Here is a 22,290-nt window from a genome sequence, read left to right as displayed (position 1 = left end):
TTTAAGTAATTCCCAGTTAAGCAAAAAGTACCACAAACAGCGACACCAGAAGTTCTGGAAGTACCTACAGGTCATCCTCGCTGGGAATTTTGATAAGTCCTGGGTCAGAAATGGCAGGGAAGTAAAAAGGTTTAAAATTAAATCTTCCTGAAGACCTTATTTGATAAATATCAAATGAAAGAACTCGATATTACAATGATTTCTGGAGAAAAAAAAATCTAACCATAACAGATTTCAGGCTTCCTCTAATCCTGAGCAGCCAAAGAAATTTCTAAATCCAGCTTTTTCAGAACCTGTTTTGCAATGGATTTATAGAAAATAAGAAAATAATTGAGATTTCCCCTGTCCATGCCACCTACCTCCCATCTCTGCCTCTGGACTGCCCTTTGTTTTTCCTATCTGCTTCTGCTTTAGTGCTCCAACTGCCCCTTGCTGTGCCTTTCCATTCCCATTGGGAATTGTGGCATTGGAAGAATTAAGGACTTTATGTGGTGAGGAGGGAGGGCTGTTCAGTTTATTGTTGGTGTGACCACTGGCTTGTCTGTCCTTTAGTCTCTTCTTGAGGTGTTCCTGCATTTTGAGACTCCTCTCATCCCTCTGGATGAAGTTTGTCCTTCCATGGGAACGAGGTTCTGCACAAAGGGAGAAATTACTTCATTATTCTGTATTATTCATTTGACATCTGAATCTACAAGCTGGAAAAATCACTAAAATCAGAGCCCCTGCAACTTCCCTGTGCTTTGTCATCTGTAAGTGCAGGGATTTTAGAGTTTGGGGTCTTTTTAAACTGAATTTTTTGGGCCTTTCTCCTGTCAGCTGCTCCAGATCCTGCTTTACAGCTGCCTTTCCTCCCTGCTACAGACACATTTTCAAAAAATTAAGCAAACTTAGGACCCAAACTGAATTCTTCAAACACAGCCTGGGCGCTGTTTTACCCTAAAGTGAGTCAAAATAATTAATTACCAATTTAAGCTTGAGAGACAATGAATGGTCTTCCTAAGTCTAACTTGTGTTCTAACTCTTGGTTATAAAATAAGGATTAGAGCTTGGTTTAATTCAGCATAACCCCAGTCCTTCACTGATTTATTGCTTTGTTCAGTTTTTAAATGGAGTGGGTTTGCACTTCACCCTCCACTATGGATAACGACATTTTTGGGGTTATTTTTGCTCACTTTTCAGCCATAGTGGGACTAAAAAAACCAAAAAAGCATTCATGTATCAAATTAAACGCATTTCCAATAAACTTCATGCCAAGGCTATGACAAAAAAAAAGAGAGCAGAGTTTTAGGGAAAGGTAGGAGCCACTCCTGTGGGATTTACAGTGGCAAAAGTAGGGATGCATGGAAAAGACAACATTTATCAGGTACTGCTTTTGCGTAATTCCTTGAAAACAGAGGATTTAAGCTTTACACAACCACACTTAGCACATGGTGAGTACCTGATCCACAGGGGTGCTCTACGTTAATAACACAACCCCTGGGAATGTGTGGAGGAGGCAGGGCCAAGCCCCAGCTGTCCCTCCCGGCTGCTTCCTGGGATTTGGGGCATTCCCGGGCTCTCACCTTGCTCCTGGAACACGTGTGGTATAATGGGGCACGTGGGGAGGAGGGGGAGGATGCATGGAAGGATGGAATTCCCCTGAGTGGGGCACCACCACCACTCTCCGAACTCCATTTTCTTCCACCACCTGCCGGGAAGCGGGAGAAATCAGCTGTGAGTCCAGAGAGAATCCCATAAAACACTGTACATTTAACAAGGAATTTCCCTGCTCCAGGTCACACCCAGCACCTGACAGCAGGGGTTTGCACACCAGACTGGATTCCATGGAAACCAGGCATGTTCTGCTGGGATAAAGTGGAGTTTGAGGCAGTCAGCTGTGAGAAGCTGAGCCTCACACCCCAAAGTGCTGAACAATCACAGAGTCCCAGGATGGTTTGGGTGGGAAAAGACCTCAAATTTCATCTCATCCCATCCCACCCCCTGCCATAGGCAGGGACACCTTCTACACACCAGGTTGCTCCAAGCCCCATCCAACCTGTCCTGGAACACTTCCAGGGATGGGAGTCCACAACCTGTTCACTCCCGCATCATTTTACTCCACTTTGGCAGAATCCAAGAGAACTACCCCTGGGCTCCTCCAGAGACTGGGAACACAAAGTTATCCCCTCATCTGACAAGAACAGTCCAAGTAACTCAAGCTCTGATTTAAAGCTTCTTTGCAACTTCTCAATCCCTGTCACAACAACCAAGGGAAAACAACCCAACCCTGCAGGTTTCAGGTGACAGCAAACACAGAACAAATAAATGTGGTTTTCAGGCTGAGCAGCTCAGCGCTGCCAGGGCTTTGCTCAGTGTTTGCACTCAGGGCTCCATTTCACAGGATCAGACATTGTCTGGGGGAATCTTTCCTCAAGGTCTGCAGAGCTGAGAACAGCAGAAGCCTGAAATGCAGCTGTGTGCAAAAAGAAACTGCCTGGAGAACCCAAGAACTCACAGTTGCAAGTTTCAAACCTACTCAGAACACTCCTGATTTTCAACGTCACTACAACATGAGTCCTGTTTCCACATTTGGTTTTAATTATTTCCCTTAAAAGCGCATTAATTTAGAAATAAATCACACTGGGAACTGGGAGTATCTCTGGTAACAACACACAGATCTGACCTGCTGTGGCTGAACAACACCCAGGAGTGGAAAATCCATGGGAGTGGAAAAGCAAAGCTGGGAGAGCCCAGAGCCCTGCTCATTTCCCAGGCACGTCACCAGAATCAGTGTTTGCATCACTACCACACTCTGCACTCTGCTCCAGCAGTGCTGCTTTGCTGGATTTTCAGGAGATCAGGGCTGGTAAAGAAAGGGGCACTGAAAACTCTGATGGATTTTTATATTAAAATAGAAAACCTGCAGCCAGTTGGGACTGTTCACATGACCCAGCTTCACCCTGCAAACAGGACTGATGAAAAATAAACGTGGATCCTGTTCATGGAGCTCAGTCAGTCAATTCAGAGCTGTCCTTGTTACTAAAAGTGTCTTTTGCTGCTGGGAGTAGGATTAAAAAAATCCTGGAAACCGGATCAAACATTACACAGTAACAGAGGTGACAGAGCCCACAAAAATAAAGAGAAATAGCTGGTGAGTTCAGTGGAAAAAACAGCTTTTTTTCACAGCTACAATCATCAACAAGTAACAAAAACATTATAAAATTCCCCCCCCAAAAAACACACTGCAAGAGAAGGATAAATAAATGTACCTGAGATACGTAACCGGGAGGCACAAAAATCGGCGGCATGGAACCGTTTGGTGACATCATAGGGACATGTGCTGGACCTGGGGAGGACAAGGGGCCACTTTTTAACAACCATGGCTTTTCCCACCTGGAGACACCTTTTTCCAAAGGTGGGAGCTCACCCTGGAGCCTGAAACATCAGGAATTGCATCCTATTCTCTGCTCGATTATTGGCTTTAGCCCAACCACCACACTTTGGTCGACAGTGTCTTTTTAATTGCACAAAAATCAGTATAAATAATTTGTGACAGCTAAAAATCTTTAGTAATGCAGGCAAATGCATGTATTGGAGTAAAGCTGATCTAGGAACTTTAAAAAAAATATTTTAAATACATTATTTTTCATGTTAAGCTCAAGGGAAGTATTCCTGTAGGGGATTTGATGAAAGCAAAATGGACATATTTTATATAATGTCATGTAAAATGGTGACAAATACTCCAAAAATGGAAATACTGATAAATTCAACTTGACTTACAGGAGATATTTTGCCCTGACTCGGATTTTCTGTCACTTACTGAGAAGGTAAAAAGGAATTTGTAGGCACGGAGTGGAGCAATGATTCCCCCACCTTACAGCACAGGGAGGCCCCAATGCCCGTGAAATTTGTTTAGATTACTGTGGATTAAATGCCATATAAATCATGTTTGAAGAGCCTGGGAAGACACTTATTCAAGGATCACTGCAAACCCAGCTTCTGGAAATGAAAATCTGCAGGATGCAGGGAATCCTGGCAGCTTCCCAGTGCTGCCTCATTTGTGCTTGGACACAAACTGAAAAATCTGATGTATTCCAGTGCAGAAAACGTATCTGACATCACAGAAAAAAACCAATGGAACAACTCTAGAACCAAAATATCTGGATTCAGGACTTCAGCTTCTCTTTACCTTGAATGCACTGAATGTGTCCATCTTCAGTTGTAATTGTAAATGTTTCACCTGGGTTTACCTGGACAAGAATCACCTGGAGGAAATAAAACAAAAATGAGGGGTTGGGGGCTTTTTAAATTTCAGGAATTCTCTGTGGGGGAAACCCCTTCTCTTCAGAGACAAACAACAACAGAGCTTTGGCAACCTTGGAGTAAAAAAGGAAGATGAGACACTGATGGGTAGAATGAGATTTCTTCGTACTTTTGACATAAAATCCTTGTATTTTTTCTCTGGTTACTACCAGAAGTGCGTCACCTGATACACCTGAAATAAGCTTCTAATTTCAAGTTTCCCACTGCTTTTTCTGCTTTTACTGAGGCAATAAATGACCTGAGATTCACACTGCATTCCAGGCTCTTCCCACCACCCCTGCCCTGCAGCTCCTGTAAGCCCAGGTGTGTGTTTTCCCTGCGTAACTGTGTGAGGAATCCAACCCCCAGTGACATCCTGCAGGTCCCTTTGGACATGGCCATGTCTTTGTGCACACAAATCCAAGTGGAGCTGTGCCAGGCTCACTCCTCTGGCAGTGCTGGGATCCCAAACCATCCCCTCACCCTGCCCCAGCTTCAGGGGAATTTTGGCAGCTGCACTTTTATTGTAACATCTATGATATTACACAGCTAATCCTTTAATAAAAGGAGGGTTTGACTAGGTAAGAACTGCAAGCACACAATTAAAATTCCACCCTGGTGACAGCTGGCACTGCTGTAAAAATGGAAATAAAATGTATTTGTTCAAGTAGCTGTGAAAATCAGTATAATTTTCTTTCATTCAATTTTTACAAAGTATATGTCATTCATGCAGTGACAGTTGTAGCAGGTAGACGGGACCTAAAGAAATCATTTAATTCCTGGCAAAATGAGCTACACGTGACATTAACAAATGAATCTGTTCTGTGTTGCCACATTTTCAGTGATGGAGCTCCCCAGACACTACAGTTTCACTGCTCTCAGCACTGCAGACTCCAAGGATAAACTGGTAAATTCTATTTAACACTGGGGTTTTTTGCAGCTTCTGCATATTGGTGTATTAATCTTTGATTTTATTTTTCATAACCTCCCTTGTAGGGGAGAATCGATGCTGCTTGTACAGGGGAGATTTTCTTTGGGTGGATGAGTTGTTTCTGGATATAAGTAAGCCACCAAAACCCCTGAAAAGGCCATTTAAGCACTCAGTAATTTTTATGATGGCTCCAGGAGAAGGAGAGATGGCAGAGAATGCCTTTAAAAGTGGCATAATTCGCATTAATAATGAAATTTATGCAGATTTGTCACTTCAGAATACAAGTAAATGTATGACTTTAATGCTAATGAATTTCTTGGAGTAAAGAGAGAAGCGGTGTTAATTGTTTGAAGAAAACTGATAATAATGGGCTGGGGATCTGCCAGAGCACAAAGAACAGGAAAAAGATTTGCTGGGGACCCAGGATTCCACAGGCAGAGATTGACCCCAGGAAAAGGCTCACCTTTGAGGGCAAAATTCAGAGGCAAGAAAGGGATCCTTTAAGAGATTCAGAGCCTCTGAGGGTGTCACATCTTCAGAAAATGTTTCAATTAACTCCAGTTCTCAGAATCAGCTCAGGAGAACTGAGGGAAGGATCCCAATTGAGTGCTGCAATCACAGGGCTGCAGCAGTTGGGAGCCTGGAATTCCAGGAATGCACAGGCAACATCTTAGAGCAGTGACTCACTGTAATTAATGAAGCAAATGCAGCCCCAGCCACCTTCCAACAAGGAAAAATTTCCAGGAAGCTCCAGTGTTGCTAAGGAGTGGATCTGAGCCAAGTGAGACACGGGGAGTGCTGAGCCCAGGAGATGCCAACGCCTCCAGATGTCCCGAGCACCACTCCAGGGCTGGTGGCACCAGCACAGCCAAAGCTGTTCCCAAGCATCAGCCACTGCTCTGGTTTTATCCCTTATCCACACACATTTTTGGAACCAGAAACCCTTCCAGAAAACTTCCAACTTTAGCTTAAAGTGAAATGAAACTAATGGATTAACTGGAATTGGCCAAACACACAAGTCTGACTTCTCAAAACAAATCACTGCACAATAATTAAGGATTAGCCCCGTCCTTCACAGCACTGGCAGTGAAATAATTAAAAATCCTCTGCATTAATAAAGATTCTAAGTTAAGACTCTCTTTAAAAGATTCTTTTAAACTTCAAATCTGTTCTTCAAATGCATCTCCACGACACAACACTTTCGTTTCCATTTTCTTTAATCTCACCTGACTGCAAAGTCTCCTCTAGGTTCTAAAAATGCCAGTGACTGTCACCTCCATGTCCCACACACACAGCTCTGGGGACAGGGGCCAATTAAATCTACTTGATCTCTTTTCCTCATGAAACCTGAACCACCTGAGTCACCTCCCAGCTGGGCAGGGCTGAAATTTCACCTTCTAATACTAGAACTTCAGAAACATCTTAGAGACTTTGCTCATTTCCAGACACCCTCATTGTACTTCCATCTCCAGAGTCTGAGGCACAAAGGGAAAAGGACTTTTTCTTCAATAAAGCCCATTTTTCCAAGCACACAACCAAAACAACACAGATTTATCCTTCTTATCTGCAACAATGACAAATTGAAGGAGATCTCATTTAAACTTTTGCATTTATGGCCTATCAGACCTCAAAGGATGGGAAGAGCTCCCAGTATTTGTAGTACAAAGCACTCAGCTCTTACTGCCAAACACTAAATTCACATTTACTGACCATTTACACATACTTGGGCTTCAAAATTGTTCTGCTGCCACTTTTACCTGCATGTCTAATACTACCAGGGACTTCTGAAGGGTTGTGTTCAACAAAGCTCTAAACAAAGCTCTAAAGTTTCAACTAAATACACTCAGGTTTCACCACTGCACCGTAATTATTAATGATGACACTTAAAACCAGGAAGCCAAGGTCTTTCCTTTCATTTTCCTGTAATAGATTTCCTCTGCAATCCCTTGCTAATCTTTATTCATTATTTCACAGGAGTTTCCAAACCTTTATTAACCCCCTAATTTTTCCTTTGATTTTTGGAGTGTGCAGCTCCATTTTAAAGCCCTCCTTTCACACCTGTCCCCTGGCTTGGAGCTGAATGATTTTTTCCTCTCTCCATTTGCACTTCTGTTTAACTCCTGACATCAGTGCTCAGAACCACATCCATTCCCAGTTTTGCAGATCAGTAGCAGAGCTGCCTGGTTTTTGTGGAGCCACGATCCCAGTTGCTCCCAGTGCTCCCAGTTCAGGGCTCACTTGCCTGCTGGATGCTGTCTCCGTTGACCATGTGAGGTAGAAGTGGCACTTCATTCAGCAGAGGTGTAGCTTCCAGGGGGGGCGGCTGGTCAGCCATCATTTCTTGGGATTGTTCATGGACACCTGCTCACCTCAACCACCTGCTCCAAGAAAACACAAGGATAGGGTCAGATCCGGCTCTTCCTTCCTTAAATCATTCCCTGTTTGTTTGACAAACTCGGCTTGTGGGGCCCTGCCAACTCAGAATATTCCCAGTGCACCCAAACAGTCCAATATTATCCTGTTTCGCACTTCTAACTCCTTTCATGGAAGCAATAAATATCCTTCTCCCCAAATTCTCCCCTTAAATCATCAGGAATATTCAACTTGCCATGCCACGAGTGCTGGAATTGGTACCTCAGCACAGCAATTACACAGTAGAGGAATTTACATTTATACAGCAGTTTATTCCTAAATTTGCACTTCAAATTCCTAAACTGCTTCCACTCCAGACCCCAAGCTTTAGGCTAACTAATGCACATAGCACATTTACATTTTAGTGATGACCAAAAAAAACCCCCAAACCATGCAATTTCTCCAATACAGAATCTGTCATGGTGAAAACAAAGCTGAAGACAACATAAAACCCCACTTTGTCCCCAAATCTTTGACTGAGCACCATGGAGAAATGTGAATGGAAAAGTGCTGCAGAGTCGTGGGCTTCCAAGAATAATCTGTAATTAGAGCAAGTCAAAATACACATGACACAAATTAATTATAGTCATTAGTGCAAGTCAAGCTACAAGCTCCAAATGGTAGGGAATTTTCAGTGTATAGTTAATCCAGCATCCATAAAAAGCACAAGATAACAGGATACAGGAAATGCTGACACTTCCTTCTCCTTTCCCATTACCTCCCATAAACCAGAAGGCAAAATGTGGTTAGGAGAGGCCAATTCCTTAAAAATAAAAAGCAAACCACGAAACACCCCCCTAAATCTGTGCATGAACCAAGTCAGGCTGTTTAAAAATGTCAAATCCTTGTTCAGTTCTCCACAAGCAGCACGGAAAGGGCAGTGTTTGGGGAAGAAAAAAAGAGGAAAACAGCTTAATTCTGTACCCGTAGGTCTCAATTTCCAGCAAATTAGAAACAATAGGAGAAATAGAATTAATATCATTTCTTCTGGTTTTAACTCACTTTGTACAGAAAAATCAGTAAGAAAGCTGAGATTACAGATTTTTCCTGTGTTATCAAGTCAAGGCAAAGGAGCTCGTGGAATCCACTGATAAAACCCCCATTCCTTCTTTGCAAAAGCATCTCAAAATCAGAGATAACAATCAATCACACAGACACAAAATGCAGCACAGCAAACTCCTCAAGACTTCCTCAAACCCAGCTCCTTTCACAAGGAAATTGTTTTCCAGGGCAGCTCCAGTAACAATTTTAAGAAGCCAAACATCACGGCAAGGTGCAAGGGCTGGACAGGACCTCAAAGATCAAATTTGTACCAGGTTTGGCCTAAATACACTTAATAAATATACTGAACTGCCTTAGCATGCTATTTGTTTCCTGAATAACATAATCTCCTTTTTGTCAGGTTTGGAATTGCCTCTGCCAAGGACACAAATTTTAGCTATTCCACTTAAAAATCCCTGCCTGGAACAGTAAAATTCAGACAAAGGTTTCTTCTTCTCCACCTCTCCCATTTTCTGAGGCTGGATCTAAGCCTTAAGAGCCGTAACAGGAATTCACAACACACAGGCAAAATGAAAATTCTTTATCTTATATATGCATATGAATTCCCTGAATCTCTGAATCTCAAAAAAACCAGAAATTAGTACTTAAAATAAAGGGGAAACCCCTTTACCAAAAGGCAACCCCATCTGCATTGAAATTCAACTACCCCAAATAAGCAGCTGCAGAAAAACGTGTTCTGAAACAGGGCCCAAAGGCACCTGCAACTTTAAATAAACGTTCAGAGTTTCTGTGCTCATCCTCTGCAACTTCAAATAAAGGTTTGGAGTTTCTCTGCTCGTCCCCTGCCTTGGCTGAATTTAATTCTCTCCTTAGGACAAATTGTAGAGCAGAACCCCAACATTCCCATGGTTTTTAGAACCCTTCATCTCCTGCCTAATGACACAGGGAGGGTTTAATTTACATGGACAACTCCACACAGTTTCTGCCTGCTTAGTGCTGTGACTTCATTTTTCAGAGGAAGAATTTAGTATTTGAGTATCAGGATACAATTGGTTTTAAACTGTTAATGATAACTCCAAAAATAGCCAATTTTGTGTCTTAGTAGCAATGGCCACATGGTCAGAGAAAATAGAAGTAGTGACAGAAACAAAACCATCTAAAGAGGTTTTTGGGCAGTTTCACCTGGCTCAGAACGTTGATATTTTCCTGTGCAGCTGGGCTGGGGTGGCTACAAGTGGCAGAACACTGAGGACAAAGAAGGACGTCCTGACAGATTAGAAAAAAACAAGTTATTTTGGGTTTTGAGCACTGCTTCATTCCTTGAAAACACTGATAAGAGCAGCAAAAACACCCTGCCCTCCAAGGGAACAGAGTCAGTGAATGTGGGACTCAACCCCTCCCCACTTCAACAGGTAAAACTTTTCCAGGGAAATGAATTCCCAGATTCACCTCCCCAAAGCGTCCATTTAACTCGAGGAAGTAGGTGGTATTTGGGCAAATAAAAAGAAAATTCCTGAAAAGTTATTACATACTCAGCACAATTTCCTGCAAAACAAAACAAAGACAGAGCTCTATCTTGAAAAGCCATTTCCCAACACCCTCCCACGGCTGGCCTGGAGCAGGGAATCCAGTCCTGCTCAGCCCTCCCTGCAGGGCAAGGCTGCTCCCAAGGGAAAGGTGGAGGACAATCACCACAGGGGCAGAGGGGGAGATTCCAGCATCCCGAACCCACCTCCATCCACACTCCCAGTCAGGGCATCACGGAATCCCAGGATGGTTTGGGTTGGAAGGGACCTTAAATCTTCTCCAAAGCCCCATCCAACCCGGCCTTGGACACTTCCAGGGATCCAGGGGCAACCACAGCTTCTCTGGGCACCCTGTGCCAGGGCCCAACCACCCTCACAGGGAAGAATTCCTTCCCAATATCCCATCTAACCCTGCACTCTGCCAATGGGAAGCCATTCCCTGTGTCCTGTCCCTCTAGGTCCTTGTCCAAAGTCCCTCTCCAGGTCTCCTGGAGCCCTTCAGGCCCTGGAAGGGGCTCTGAGGTCTCCCCCGAGCCTTCTCTTCTCCAGGCGAGCACCCCCAGCTCCAGGGCAGAGGAGCTCCAGCCCTTGGAGCAGCTCCGTGGCCTCCTCTGGACTCTCTCCAGCAGCTCCACATCCTTCCTGTGCTGGGAGCCCAGGGCTGGAGGCAGCTCTGCAGAGGGGCAGAACTCCCCCCTTCCTCCTGCCCATGCTGGGAACAAACCCTGGAATCTGGGGCTCCTGGGGACCAGAGCATGTCCAGCCTCTCCTCCACCAACACTCCCGAGTTCCCAAGTTTCACATCATCCCTAATACTCTGTCATTGATTCCAGGCTTCCCTAAAGCCTTGGATTTCCCCCAAACCAAGTCAGCTTGGAGAGGCAAACCCAGCTGGGGGTGTTCATGGACCAGAAGGAACAACCCACCCACAGGGAGAACTGCATCCAAGAGCTGTTTGGTCCACTTTATTCCATCAAATCTCAGGAAGAGCAGCTCAAACTGCTTTTGCCGTGGTCTGTTCTTGGCAATGAGGGATTTATCATCCCCAGGAACTATTCAAGTGGTCAGGGGGAAAAAAAAACAAGGAAAAAAGTACAGTCCTGGGAATTAAGAGGCTGCGCTGACATTAAAGATGAGATAATACACTAAATCTTAAATTAAATAAATAAAAATCTTAAATAAATAAAAATAACAATAAACTAAATAATATATAATAAATAAACCAAAATAACTAAAAAAAAGCAGGAAAAATCCCATCTGGAAGCATTAAAGACCAGGCAAACTTTGTAATTTATAGGAATGAACTGAAGTTTAGTGACTCATTAAATATGAATCAGTAGCAGAATTTGTAGAGGTGTCTCTACAGCTTTGTCACCCTGTCCTGGAGATTTTTGACTCAGTGTGGAATTAAACTGATTAAATTTTAGAAAGGTTACATTTTGCAAGGGCACTTCTGGCCTGATTCATTTCTTTGCAGTGGTTTCTACTACACATCAGCTAAAGGTCATTCCCAAACCTGGCTGAGCTGAGGGATGAATTCAGCCCACAGAGCATGAGAGCCATAAAAAAATAAAATAATTGGGATTAATCATCTCAGAAACAAACCTGAAGCTGAAGGAAGTGATAGCGGGCAACACATTTCTAAGTTAAACAGCTTGAGCTTTTGTTTTCAAAGATTATTCAACACACACACATCTAAAAAGCTGAAATACGGTAATTTTTCCCAATAAAACATACTTTAAACTAAATAAACCCAATCCATGTTGTAAAAATGGGCTCTGAGAAGTGTTCTAGAGTAATTCAACAGTCTCATGTAACATGGTCATGGTTCCCATATTCAAAGGAAGGCAACATTTTCCAACTCACCCTACAAAGGCTTCTAAGAAAAACAGAAAATCTCCAGGACTGCCCTTCCAGTAAACAATTCCCATCCACAGCGGCTGGGCCTGACCTCACTTCCTGCCATAGTAAAAATGCCGAGCCTCTGGAAGGCTCCAGCATCGGCCTTCCCTTTGCTCCAGCCCAAATTCCTCCCCGGCAGAGCTGCTGGAGCCCGGCCAGCTCCCAAGGAGCCGCTCAGTGTTCATTGATTCCGGGCTCCCATTTCCATGGAAAACAGCTCTTAAGCTCCCTGACGGATGGAGCAGAGGAAAGGGAGCTCATGAGGGCTGTCTGATATGGGATCATCCCGCCTCAGGTCTGGAAAACAGCAGGGATTCACACAAGACAGTCGGAAACTCTAAAATTGTCTCCGATGGTCTGGATCCAAAGTGGAATGATGAGTAATTCCAGGGCATGGGGGCAGTTACAGACAAATGGTTGGAGCTGGGGATCTTAGAGGTCTTTTCCAACCATAACGACTCCATCAATGTTTTGTAAACTTCTGGGAAGAACTCCCAGTATTCCTAAGCCTCCTTCAGCCGTTTCCAGTGTGCAGCTCAGGATGAGGCAGCACATCAGCTCTGTCACTTCCACTTGAATGGCACAGGAGAAACAACATCAAAATTACCACAGCCATATCTGGAAGAAAGGTTATGGCCAGAAGAATTTTCCAAGATAAACACATCATTCCTGTTTTAATTTACAATTTACAGACATGTTTCTCTTTAGGCACTAACAATGAATTTGCAAGTATTTACTGCAGGGCATGTAAGAACAAAGAGGTTGTTTATTTCTTAATCGTAATATAAAAAAAAAAGAACAATTTAATAAACTGAAAAAATAACTTTTGCATTTGAATTGTATCCTTTAGTCTTGTTAACAGAATGTGAGATTATCTGTTGTGCAAATGTGTTGCAGCATTATGGATTTAACAAGTTTCAAAGTTCCTGTTGTCTCATATTATTTTCCTATTATATTAAAAACCTCTCTCCAGCATGATCTCACACAGACTAAATGGGAGGAACACTGCAGACAGGAGTGGATCAGCTCCATTCCACTGCCCAGAGCAGAAACCAAACAGATTTCATGAACAGTGAAAAGTAAGTTTATAATCCCAGACAGAAACTGTCCCAAAGGCTGGATTTTCATTACAGTAAGTGCTGGATTTAAGATGAGAAAGGAGCATATTACTTAAATGGCAACTTTATCTTTTTTTTAAATACAGTATGCCTAAGTTAGAAAGAACAATGTGTCCAGGAAGGAGAGAATGAAATTCAGCAGAGACTTCCTGATTTCCAGGTTCAGTGCCTTATGCAACCTGCCAGCCTGAAGTAAACTACTCTCATACTGCTCTTTACTAAAAGCAGTATTGTATAAACACCTAAAGCTTTACTTACACCTTTTTATACTGACAGAATTACTAATTATTATTATAAATATTATGTAATATATAAAAAGTATAGCCAATTTATTTTCTCTAAGTGGGAGGAAAAATCCCATGTTCTCTGATAAAGAAGTGTTACTGCCATGCCTTAAAATCCAGGTCTCCTGCAAATTGAGGCTCTGAGTATTTTACGCACACTCCACTCTGTCAGTTCAACTTTCCATCACTCAGCTCCAAAGGCAAAAAGAACAACCACAGAGCCAACCCAAAGCCATCCCCAACGTCAGGCTAAGGAATAACCTTGCCAAAAAGATCCAACCTTAATTATCACTCCTAAAAACCCCAGATATGCCCCACGCAATTCTGAAGCAGGAAAAATCGGGGAAAAAAGACCCAAGCTGCCCTCTCCTACCCAAGCTTTTCCAATAAACAGCATTAACAAGGTGTTGGAGGTACCATCCCAGTCCTAAAATAGTTTGTGCCCCAGGACCACACGTGAGATCTGAGCAAGATCAAGGCAAGGAGAGATTTAACAGCAGCTCAGTTACAACCCAAGCTCTGGAGGGACCACCCCCACTCCATAAGTCATCTGTTCCCCACTAAATCCATGTTTTGATTAAAATCCTGGAAATCATTTGTAACGACCCCCGAGGGAATTAGGTCGCAGCATCTTGTGGGAAATTTGGCTTCCAGCCAGGAGGGCAACACAGCCTTGAGCCTGAAAATGTCCCTCACGATTTACCCAACAAATGGGCTCAAATATTCTTAATATTGAGAGAGCTCACCTGAAAATGTCCCTCATGATTTACCCAACAAATGGACCCAAATATTCTGAACATTGAGAGAGCTCACCTGAAAATGTCCCTCAGGATTTACCCAACAAATGGGCTCAAATATTGCGACTATTGCGAGAGCCTGACCCACGGATGGCTTTGACCCTGGTGAGGTCTGTGACCCCAGGAAAACAAAAAACCTCAACAAAATTCCACCCCAGCTCCACACACACAGGACAAGGCTTCCACACTCTGCTCCAAGTATTTGCTTTCAGCACTGACCAAATTACAAATGATTTTTAATTAAGTATTAATGCTCATCTCTCAGGCCTCAATGCTCCTAAAATTCTCCCTGGAGGAGGGTTAAGATTGGGATGGAAGCCCTCCTTTCCCAGATATCAAAATCCCTAAAAACACCCACAAACAGCAGATCCAACAAACCAAGGCCACCGACCTGAGGGATCCTATCAACTTTCATCCTCCCTCCCTCATCCCTCTGGATCGGGTTCCTGAGGGAGCGTGCCAGGAAAGCAATCAAACAATTGTCCCCTGCATCCTCCCACAGCACCTCCCCAGCACTTCAGGATTGTTTTCCAGCCTGAAACTCCATCCCTCAGGATTCCAGGGACAGACAGGCCAGTGCCCACCCTGCAGGCGTACACACGTTTTTCCAGGGGCTGAACAACTTTCTGCTGCTCTTCCTAAGAGAAACTCCACTGGGAAGAGCTGGGAGCTGGGCAGAAAAGCTCTGTCAGTGCCCAGAGTGCATTAGATTTGATTTGAGCTGTTATTTAATATTATGCTCACATTAAGGCCATGCCTGTCCTCAGAATTATTCATTTAGGAGGCCTGTAAAGTTGGCAATAACAGTTTCTGTAATGTAAACATGACATAACTTTTAGATAAATATTTTCCTTCGTTGTTTTAGTTCTTTTATGGCTTTTCTCTTATTGCCAGAAAAGCAGAGTTGAATTCTGAGCACTTGTGTGCTGCTTCCTAAGTGACCAGTCCCATAAGCCAAAACTCAGAGGAGTTCCTGAAAGGTCATATTCCTGTCCTAATCCAAATCCTGCTTCTACAAATATTCCAGAGAACTGAGCACCTCAAAGGACTGAACCATTAAGGTGCTTCATTCTTATTTGAACTTAAAAAAATAAAGGGATTAAGGAATTTTCTAGCTGCAAAAATGTTGTTACCAAAAAAAAAAAAGTAAAACTACCTTTTTTCCACCTGTCAGGAAGGGGACACTTTCTGGAATAAGCCAAGGTGCTCATTTCAATGTCTTAAAGCTAAACAAAGCAAAAAACTTTCAAGCTTAGATGAAAAAACCTTTATTAAATGCAATTTAACAATGTACTTATTTTCAATATGATTTTCCAAGTTTAAAACGGTGAATTTAAAGCCACATTATTCTAGGTTTTTTTAGGCCTTGAAGAAAACCAGTATATTTACACACTAACCATATACTATGGAAATTCTGTATCCAAATGGTTCTCTAAATCCCGTGGAAGCTATGGAAGCAGTAGACACCATAGTCCACGGAAAAGTAATCCCAAAAAACTTCTGCCCAGAGGCACAAGACAGAGCACAAGCCCTGGTGTGTGCCTGGAATTCCCTCTTGGACCTGAACTGGTCAGCAAAAAGGCAGCTGGAATTCACACCTGGAAGGAACACAGAGCTGGGCAGATGAAACAAAGCATTTCCAAGTGTGCCAAGGTTTGCCAGCTGGGAACTGCAAGTTCCTACAGGGAGCTGCACCCGCTCCCAAGGCTGTGAAATTCAGGAGAAGGATCTGCGTAACTGAGCACAACTCCCCCCTACAAGACAAATTTGTCATAAAGTGGAAGTTAAAATTGAAGCCATTTTATGATAACTTTTTCCCTGAAAACAAAAGGAGTTCTGCCCATTTACCAGATTCCAGGGGAAAAGTTCTGTTTGAAAGCCTGGAAGCAACCCAAAGGAATGGCTGCTGTATGTGCAGGCACATTCCCTCCAACAGGAACACATCATTCCACAGCACCTGGTTCATCCCAGTCCCTCCCTCCAGCCAGAACACCCAGCTCATGGCAAGGAATAAATATTAAGGATATCTAAAAGCTTTTTAAAGAATCTTCCAGTGAGGACCAGGAAAACTGGGGAATTTAAGTGCACCCTGAGCTGGGCTGCTCTGCTTTGTCCTATGCCAAACTTGACTGAAACCTCCTGGGATTGAGCCAGGAAAGCACCAAACCTGAGCCTTTTTAGTGCCAGATCTGGGTGATACCTCCACGAATTTAGGGAGCAGTATAGGATAGAAGACACACTCACAGCTGCTATGAGACAGAGGTGATCCAAAAGCTCTTTTCCACATGTTTGCATTCTGTATCTCCACCAATTTATTTACTTTAAACTCAACTCAGGGAGGGCAATCACGCAGTTTATTAAAACCAACAGCAACAAGATAATTTCCAGGAAAGGTTCCCTACCATGAGACAGCTCAGAGCAGTCAGCTGCTGTCTAACCCAAAAACAGAAGGAAAATCAGGACTTCACAGGTGGAACACAAGCAGGAGTTTGTTCCCAGGTTTCTGCAGGCTCTAAGGAAGCAAAGGCTGATTTTCCACCAGCTCTGATCTGCTCATCACCGGAGCGCTGGATGCAGCACAAACAGGCCTCTCTCATGTAACAACCCTTTTAAACCAGGACTTCAAAACCAAGCAGAAAAACCCAGCAAAAGCAAAGGATTTCTTCAAAGTGGAGCAGATTAAGCAAACTCTGAGCAAGAAGGAATTATTTCGATACAGCAGCTGAAGATTTTTCCTTGCACAACACCAGAGGCTGGGGCTGTAACACTTTAGCTGAGCACTGGGTCAAATTAGGCCAGTCAGAACAGGTTATACTTAAACTCAGGGCTAAAACACACCAATAAATGACTGTAATTACCACAGCTGAGCAGTCTCGTGGCATCGGACCATGTGCATTTTTTTAGTTCATGGAAAATGCAAGGGGAAAATGCAAGTGTGAGCTCATTGCCATGAGGCTGGAGCAGGAACACTTCCCTCCGTCTGGGTGACTGGCCGGGACCAGCCCAGAACCACAGCCACAGCTCAGCTGATGGGTGGCAACACACTGAAATCATTTGCTTCTGTTTCTGAGCTAGGAATATTTATTTGTAAATCAATGAACCTGCTGGAAGCTTGGGGATTTAATCACAATTTTATGTCACTGCCTAAGTAGAAATTAGCAGTTTTGGAAAACCTAAGGATGACAGTTTATCTAAGTTTTTATCAAGTTCATATTCTAAAAAACCCAGGCATTAAAAAGCAAAGTGACATTTTACAACACACCAGAATGCTGTTCACATAATATCTTCCAAACCTAAACAGTTCCTCAAAATAATTCTCCAAATGGACAAAAGTACACAGCTGGGTGACCAGATTAAAGCTTTTCCTGGAACAGCAGAATGTGCTCAAAACCAACATGAACATCTTGCAAGTCTTTCAGGAGCACCAGAACTCCTCCCATGCAAACACTAAACTCTGCCTTCACTCCTGCAAGTAACTGGAGAGGACAAACCCAAGTGACACATCAGTGCCCACCCGAACACCACTTAGCAGAACTGAAAGCAACTGATTTCCATGAAAGACATTAATGCTGAAGTTCTTTAATAAAGGGCATGGAACAGCAGATTAAAAAAACTCATCTGAATTTATAAACTTGCATTTAACCTCCTTAAATGATTTTCCTCCTGAAACACCTGTACAGCTCCAGGGAATACAGCATGATTATCACTTTTTTCTTTATCTCTTGTACGAAATCCAACTGCTGATCATGTTTTGCTTTCCAACATTCCTCGCCAAGTTTTTGACAGATTCCTTTCTGCTCTTCCAGCAGATCAATTCCATGACCTGACCAGTTCCATGAGAAGGAACTCAGTTCCATGATTTCCAACTAAAACCAAAGGATCTGAGCAAGGCACTACCAGAATGCTGTCACCCACTCCAGCTGTTCTCTACACAGGAAATGCATTTGGCTAAAAACAGAATTTACTGTCTTTATCCAAAGCAAATTATGCAATTCTCCAAGTTTCTCCAAGAGAAAACTTCCAGCTAAGTGGGTGAAGGGAGGAGAAAGAGAAATGTGAAAATAGAGATAAGGCTGCCACCTTAAAAAATCAATAATGTTCCTGTGGAACCTGAAACTCTTCTTACCTCAAGAACTCAATCAATTCTTCCTTCCCTAATTCAATTTTTCCATTTGATAAGAAGTCATCCAGAAATTTCTTCCAGAAAAAAAAAGTCCTAAGTTTAGAAGTCTGTCAAATACATTAATTTCATCTTGAAGTGTTACTTAGAGACTTAATAAGAAAATAAACACTTCATAAAATCTGGGAGAATCCTAAATTCTGTGTAATTACCGTTGTCACTCTCCTGACTGGGAATTCCTCCTGGTGAGTGCTCCAGTGCCTGCTGCAGAGTGAGCAACGTGTGCTGTCCTCAAGCTTCTTTCTGCAGGCAAAAAACCCCACATTATCATGTTAGTGCCTTGGCAAACATGGAATCTGAAGGAAAACAAGGTGCAGAGAACACCAGAGATTCATGGAAAGAGCAGGAGCCAGGAGGGGACAGGCAGTGGGGAGTCCTTTGGATATAACTGTATTTACTTAGTTACCTACTCTACGTATCTGCTCTATCTGCTCTACTCCTCTATACGGCAATAAGGACAGAAAAATCAAACATACCAAAATTTAAACTGTCATGCACACGTTCACCCTCTGGTAAGGAACATGAAAAGACATAAATTGTACATAAAGATGGAAATACAATCCCAGTTTGCTGCTATGGGGCAGCACAGCTTTATTCTAGAAACTGCTTCTCTAAAGATGCTCCAGCAGAAGGACATGAACAGCTCCAGGAGACAGTTAAACCACTGAAGATGTATTTAATAATGTAAAAATCATCACCTTTCTCAAGCTGCATCCAGCACTAAAACACTTCCTAAAATATTCACACACTGAGCCCTCTTTTGGCTGTCCAAACATAGGAAATTTTTGCAGGGATCAGTCAATCCCCAATACTGTTTTGCACAGAATTATTAAGTTTGGAAAAGGTCTCCAAGATCACCAGTTCCGACCTGTGCCTGATCCCCACCTCATCACCAGCCCAGAGCACTGAGTGCCACATCCAGTCCTTCCTTGCACACCTCCAGGAGCGGCAACTCCAAACTGCCCTGGCCAGCTCCTGCCAATGCCTGGCCACCCTTTCCATGGAGAAATTCCTCCTGAATCTCTAAAGATAAGGCCCAGGCAGGTGCAGTGTGTTCTGCAGTTTTACTGGAACACCACAAGAAATCTCAGTCCTCAGTGGCTCCTGAGGCTGCCTGGAGAAGCTCCCACACAGCAATCCATTGTCCTTCTCACCAAAAAGGTGATACTGTCTTCAAGTCACACCGATGACATCACTTGAAGATGCTTCTGAAGTCTCAACCTAACAAATGTTCCTCCTGAACTACTTTAAATGATACACCGGAAAAATATCGAATATAAAGCATCAGGGCCCAGAGTGAATCTTGGGCAAAAGAAGGCATTTTCCACATCAATCAAGATCCTGGGAACAAGGGGAGATTTACATTAGGATTGAAAGGGCCGAAGGGCTGGGAGCCAGTGGTCTGTCTGTGCTGGTCAATACACAGAAAGGATTGTGTTAGCACCACTGAAAGAATAAATTATCGCTGCTTTTACAATAAGCTCTTCAAGAATGCAATAAAGAGTTCAGTGTGTGCTCCTCACTCAGGAATCCAAAACTTTTCAGTGAAGGTCTGGCTTGCAGCAAAGATAACAGCTGAAAACCAACCATCTTGACCTCGGGAAGCTTCATGACAATGTGCTAAAAAACAGGTGAAAAAATGCACAGGTTCCTGCTCCCACATCCCCCAGCCTCGAGCCCAGAGCCTTGAGCAACCCCAGGTTTAAATACTGAGAGTTCAGACCTGACGCTTTCAGACAGACCAAAATTAGAAGTGAGAAACGTCATTTTTTTCCTCAAGCCTCTTCCCTGTTGCAGGATTACTAATATTGAGGTTTTCTCATCTGCTTTCAGAGATAATTTTAAAATTCTTCTCCGAGTCAATGAAATCACGACAGGAAATTAAGAAAATATGGAACTAGGGAAGGAATTCTTACAATATTTCATACCCGCTCCTGACTTTGATGCACAATATTGTAGGAATGTCTTCCCAGTCACGTATTTTCTTCTAAATCTGACAAGTTTCCCAATTGTGGAAATAGCAAGTCACCAAATAAAAATGCCACTCTTTCAAGCTTAAAAGATAGATTTTAATTTGCATGAAATTCACCCAAGGCCAGGCAGAATGGGGGAGCAGAATGCTGGAATTTTTCCCGTCTGCACGGTCCACATGAAATCTTGGCTTTTTTAAGGACTCACCAAACCCTTCCTAAAAATAACCATAAAAGATGACAATTGTTGGCAGGGGTGGGACAAGCCCCACAGTTAACACAATGCCAATGCCAACCTCCAAAAATGCCAAACAAAAGGTCATGAAAAGAGTCATACAGAACATTTATATCCAGATTTGGTGTCAGTGCAACATCAAAGAGAGGTGCAGTTTGTGATCAAGGCTTGTGGCAGGAAATGGATTTGTGTAGACCAAGTTACCTTTATTCTCTCTAAAGGTGAATCCACCAGGAGCTATTGTTTTAAACCATTCTAACATCCAATTCCTCAAAACCACTGTAGGAAAATGAACTACCAAATCACCACCAAAAACCAGCTGTTCCAAGCAGGGAAAGTTGGTATTTGTGCACATCCCCAGCCCAAGGAGCTGAAATCATTCCACTGCATTGTCAAAGTGCTGCTTCATTCCAGCTAAAGCCAGGTTTTCCAAAAACTTGCTGCAACAATCCTGAGCTACAGCTGAGTGAATAACTTGTAAGAGCTTGCTCCAGGAGGTGTGTGAGCCATCAGTACCAGCTCTGTTTATCCACAGGCTGCTCCATGAAGAATCCCAAACTGAGATCTGGGATCCAGTTGAATTAGTTCAGCTCCATAGAAAATGAGATTTATTTGATCCTAGCTGAGAACAAATGATTCCCACACAACGAGAATGCTCCAAAACTTTCCAATATTTGGAAACAGGAAGGTAAAAAGCCCAAAAGGAGAGGAGAGTGTAATATCTGGCTGCTTTTCAACACCCATGATCACACACTGAGCCCTGAGAAAGTCAGTATCTTTCCCATTCTACCACCTTATCCTTTTTCACAAAATACATAAACCAAGGGAAGGAATGTGAATGTGGGAAGCAACTTGGGCTTTGCTTCTTACTCACAGAGATACTGAACCAAACACAAAGTACTTTCTTCTACACTGGATCTTAACTCCAAGGTCAATTCATTGGCTTAAAATACAGAGAGGATGCTTCCCTGGTTCAAATGCTAATCTGAGGCTCAGGAAATCTAGATTCAATTCCCTGCCTCACCACATACTTCCTGTGTGACCTTGGGCCATAAATATTTCGGTGCCTCAGTCTTTCCATCTGTGACTGAGATAGTATTTCCCTATTGAACTGAGTGTTGTAAAGATAAATACATTAGGAAAACATCAGGAATCGCAGGCCACAGCCATACGTGGAGCGGGCTGTTGGGGAATTTATCTGTGTGTCAATATTCCCAATCAGGCAGCAGGGAAAGCAAGGAAGGGCTGCCAGCGTGAAAAAATTTAACTAGCACAGGACAGAGGGAAGACGTAAAGTATCAGCAGAACGGAGAGAAACTGAAACCTCAATTATTAATTACAGAAGATGTCCATAATTCCAACCAAGTTTTGAAGAGAAACGAAACTCAGAAACCAGCTGGGCGAGCTGCTGGAGGGAGCAAATACACCTGCCAGCAATGCATTATTGCCCTGTTTTCGGAGATTTGCACAGGAACACCTCAGATTTGAGGTGGCAGAGGGGCTGCTGAGTCTGGGGGCAAAGAATTCCTGGAGACTGTCCCCGAAGGGAAGCACCCGCTGCTGAAGTCCCCAGCCCTTTGTGAGAGGCATAAATAGGAGTGGGCACAAAGTGGCCCCAGTGGGGTCTGCACTGCTGCTGCCCCAAGGCGGGG

The 22,290-nt window shown here is 43.2% G+C and overlaps 1 protein-coding gene across 1 annotated transcript in view; it reads right to left on the bottom strand.

The window, feature by feature from the left end:
• Positions 1-22,217, bottom strand: part of LOC103623246 (fibronectin type-III domain-containing protein 3a-like) — a 37,668-nt gene extending 15,451 nt beyond the window's left edge. The window contains 7 exon segments of the mRNA XM_017741774.1: positions 360-632; positions 1,563-1,656; positions 1,658-1,687; positions 3,249-3,325; positions 4,169-4,244; positions 7,455-7,590; positions 18,586-22,217. Of these exon segments, the coding sequence (XP_017597263.1) occupies positions 360-632; positions 1,563-1,656; positions 1,658-1,687; positions 3,249-3,325; positions 4,169-4,244; positions 7,455-7,550 (646 nt within the window). The 5' untranslated portion in view covers positions 7,551-7,590; positions 18,586-22,217.
• Between the last annotated feature and the right edge of the window lie 73 nt (positions 22,218-22,290).

This window comes from Corvus brachyrhynchos, unplaced genomic scaffold, assembly GCF_000691975.1.
Source record: "Corvus brachyrhynchos isolate BGI_N302 unplaced genomic scaffold, ASM69197v1 scaffold220, whole genome shotgun sequence".
NCBI lineage: Eukaryota > Metazoa > Chordata > Aves > Passeriformes > Corvidae > Corvus > Corvus brachyrhynchos.
The sequence above is the reverse complement of the archived record's forward strand: the minus strand, read 5'-3'. Positions and strand labels throughout refer to the sequence as shown.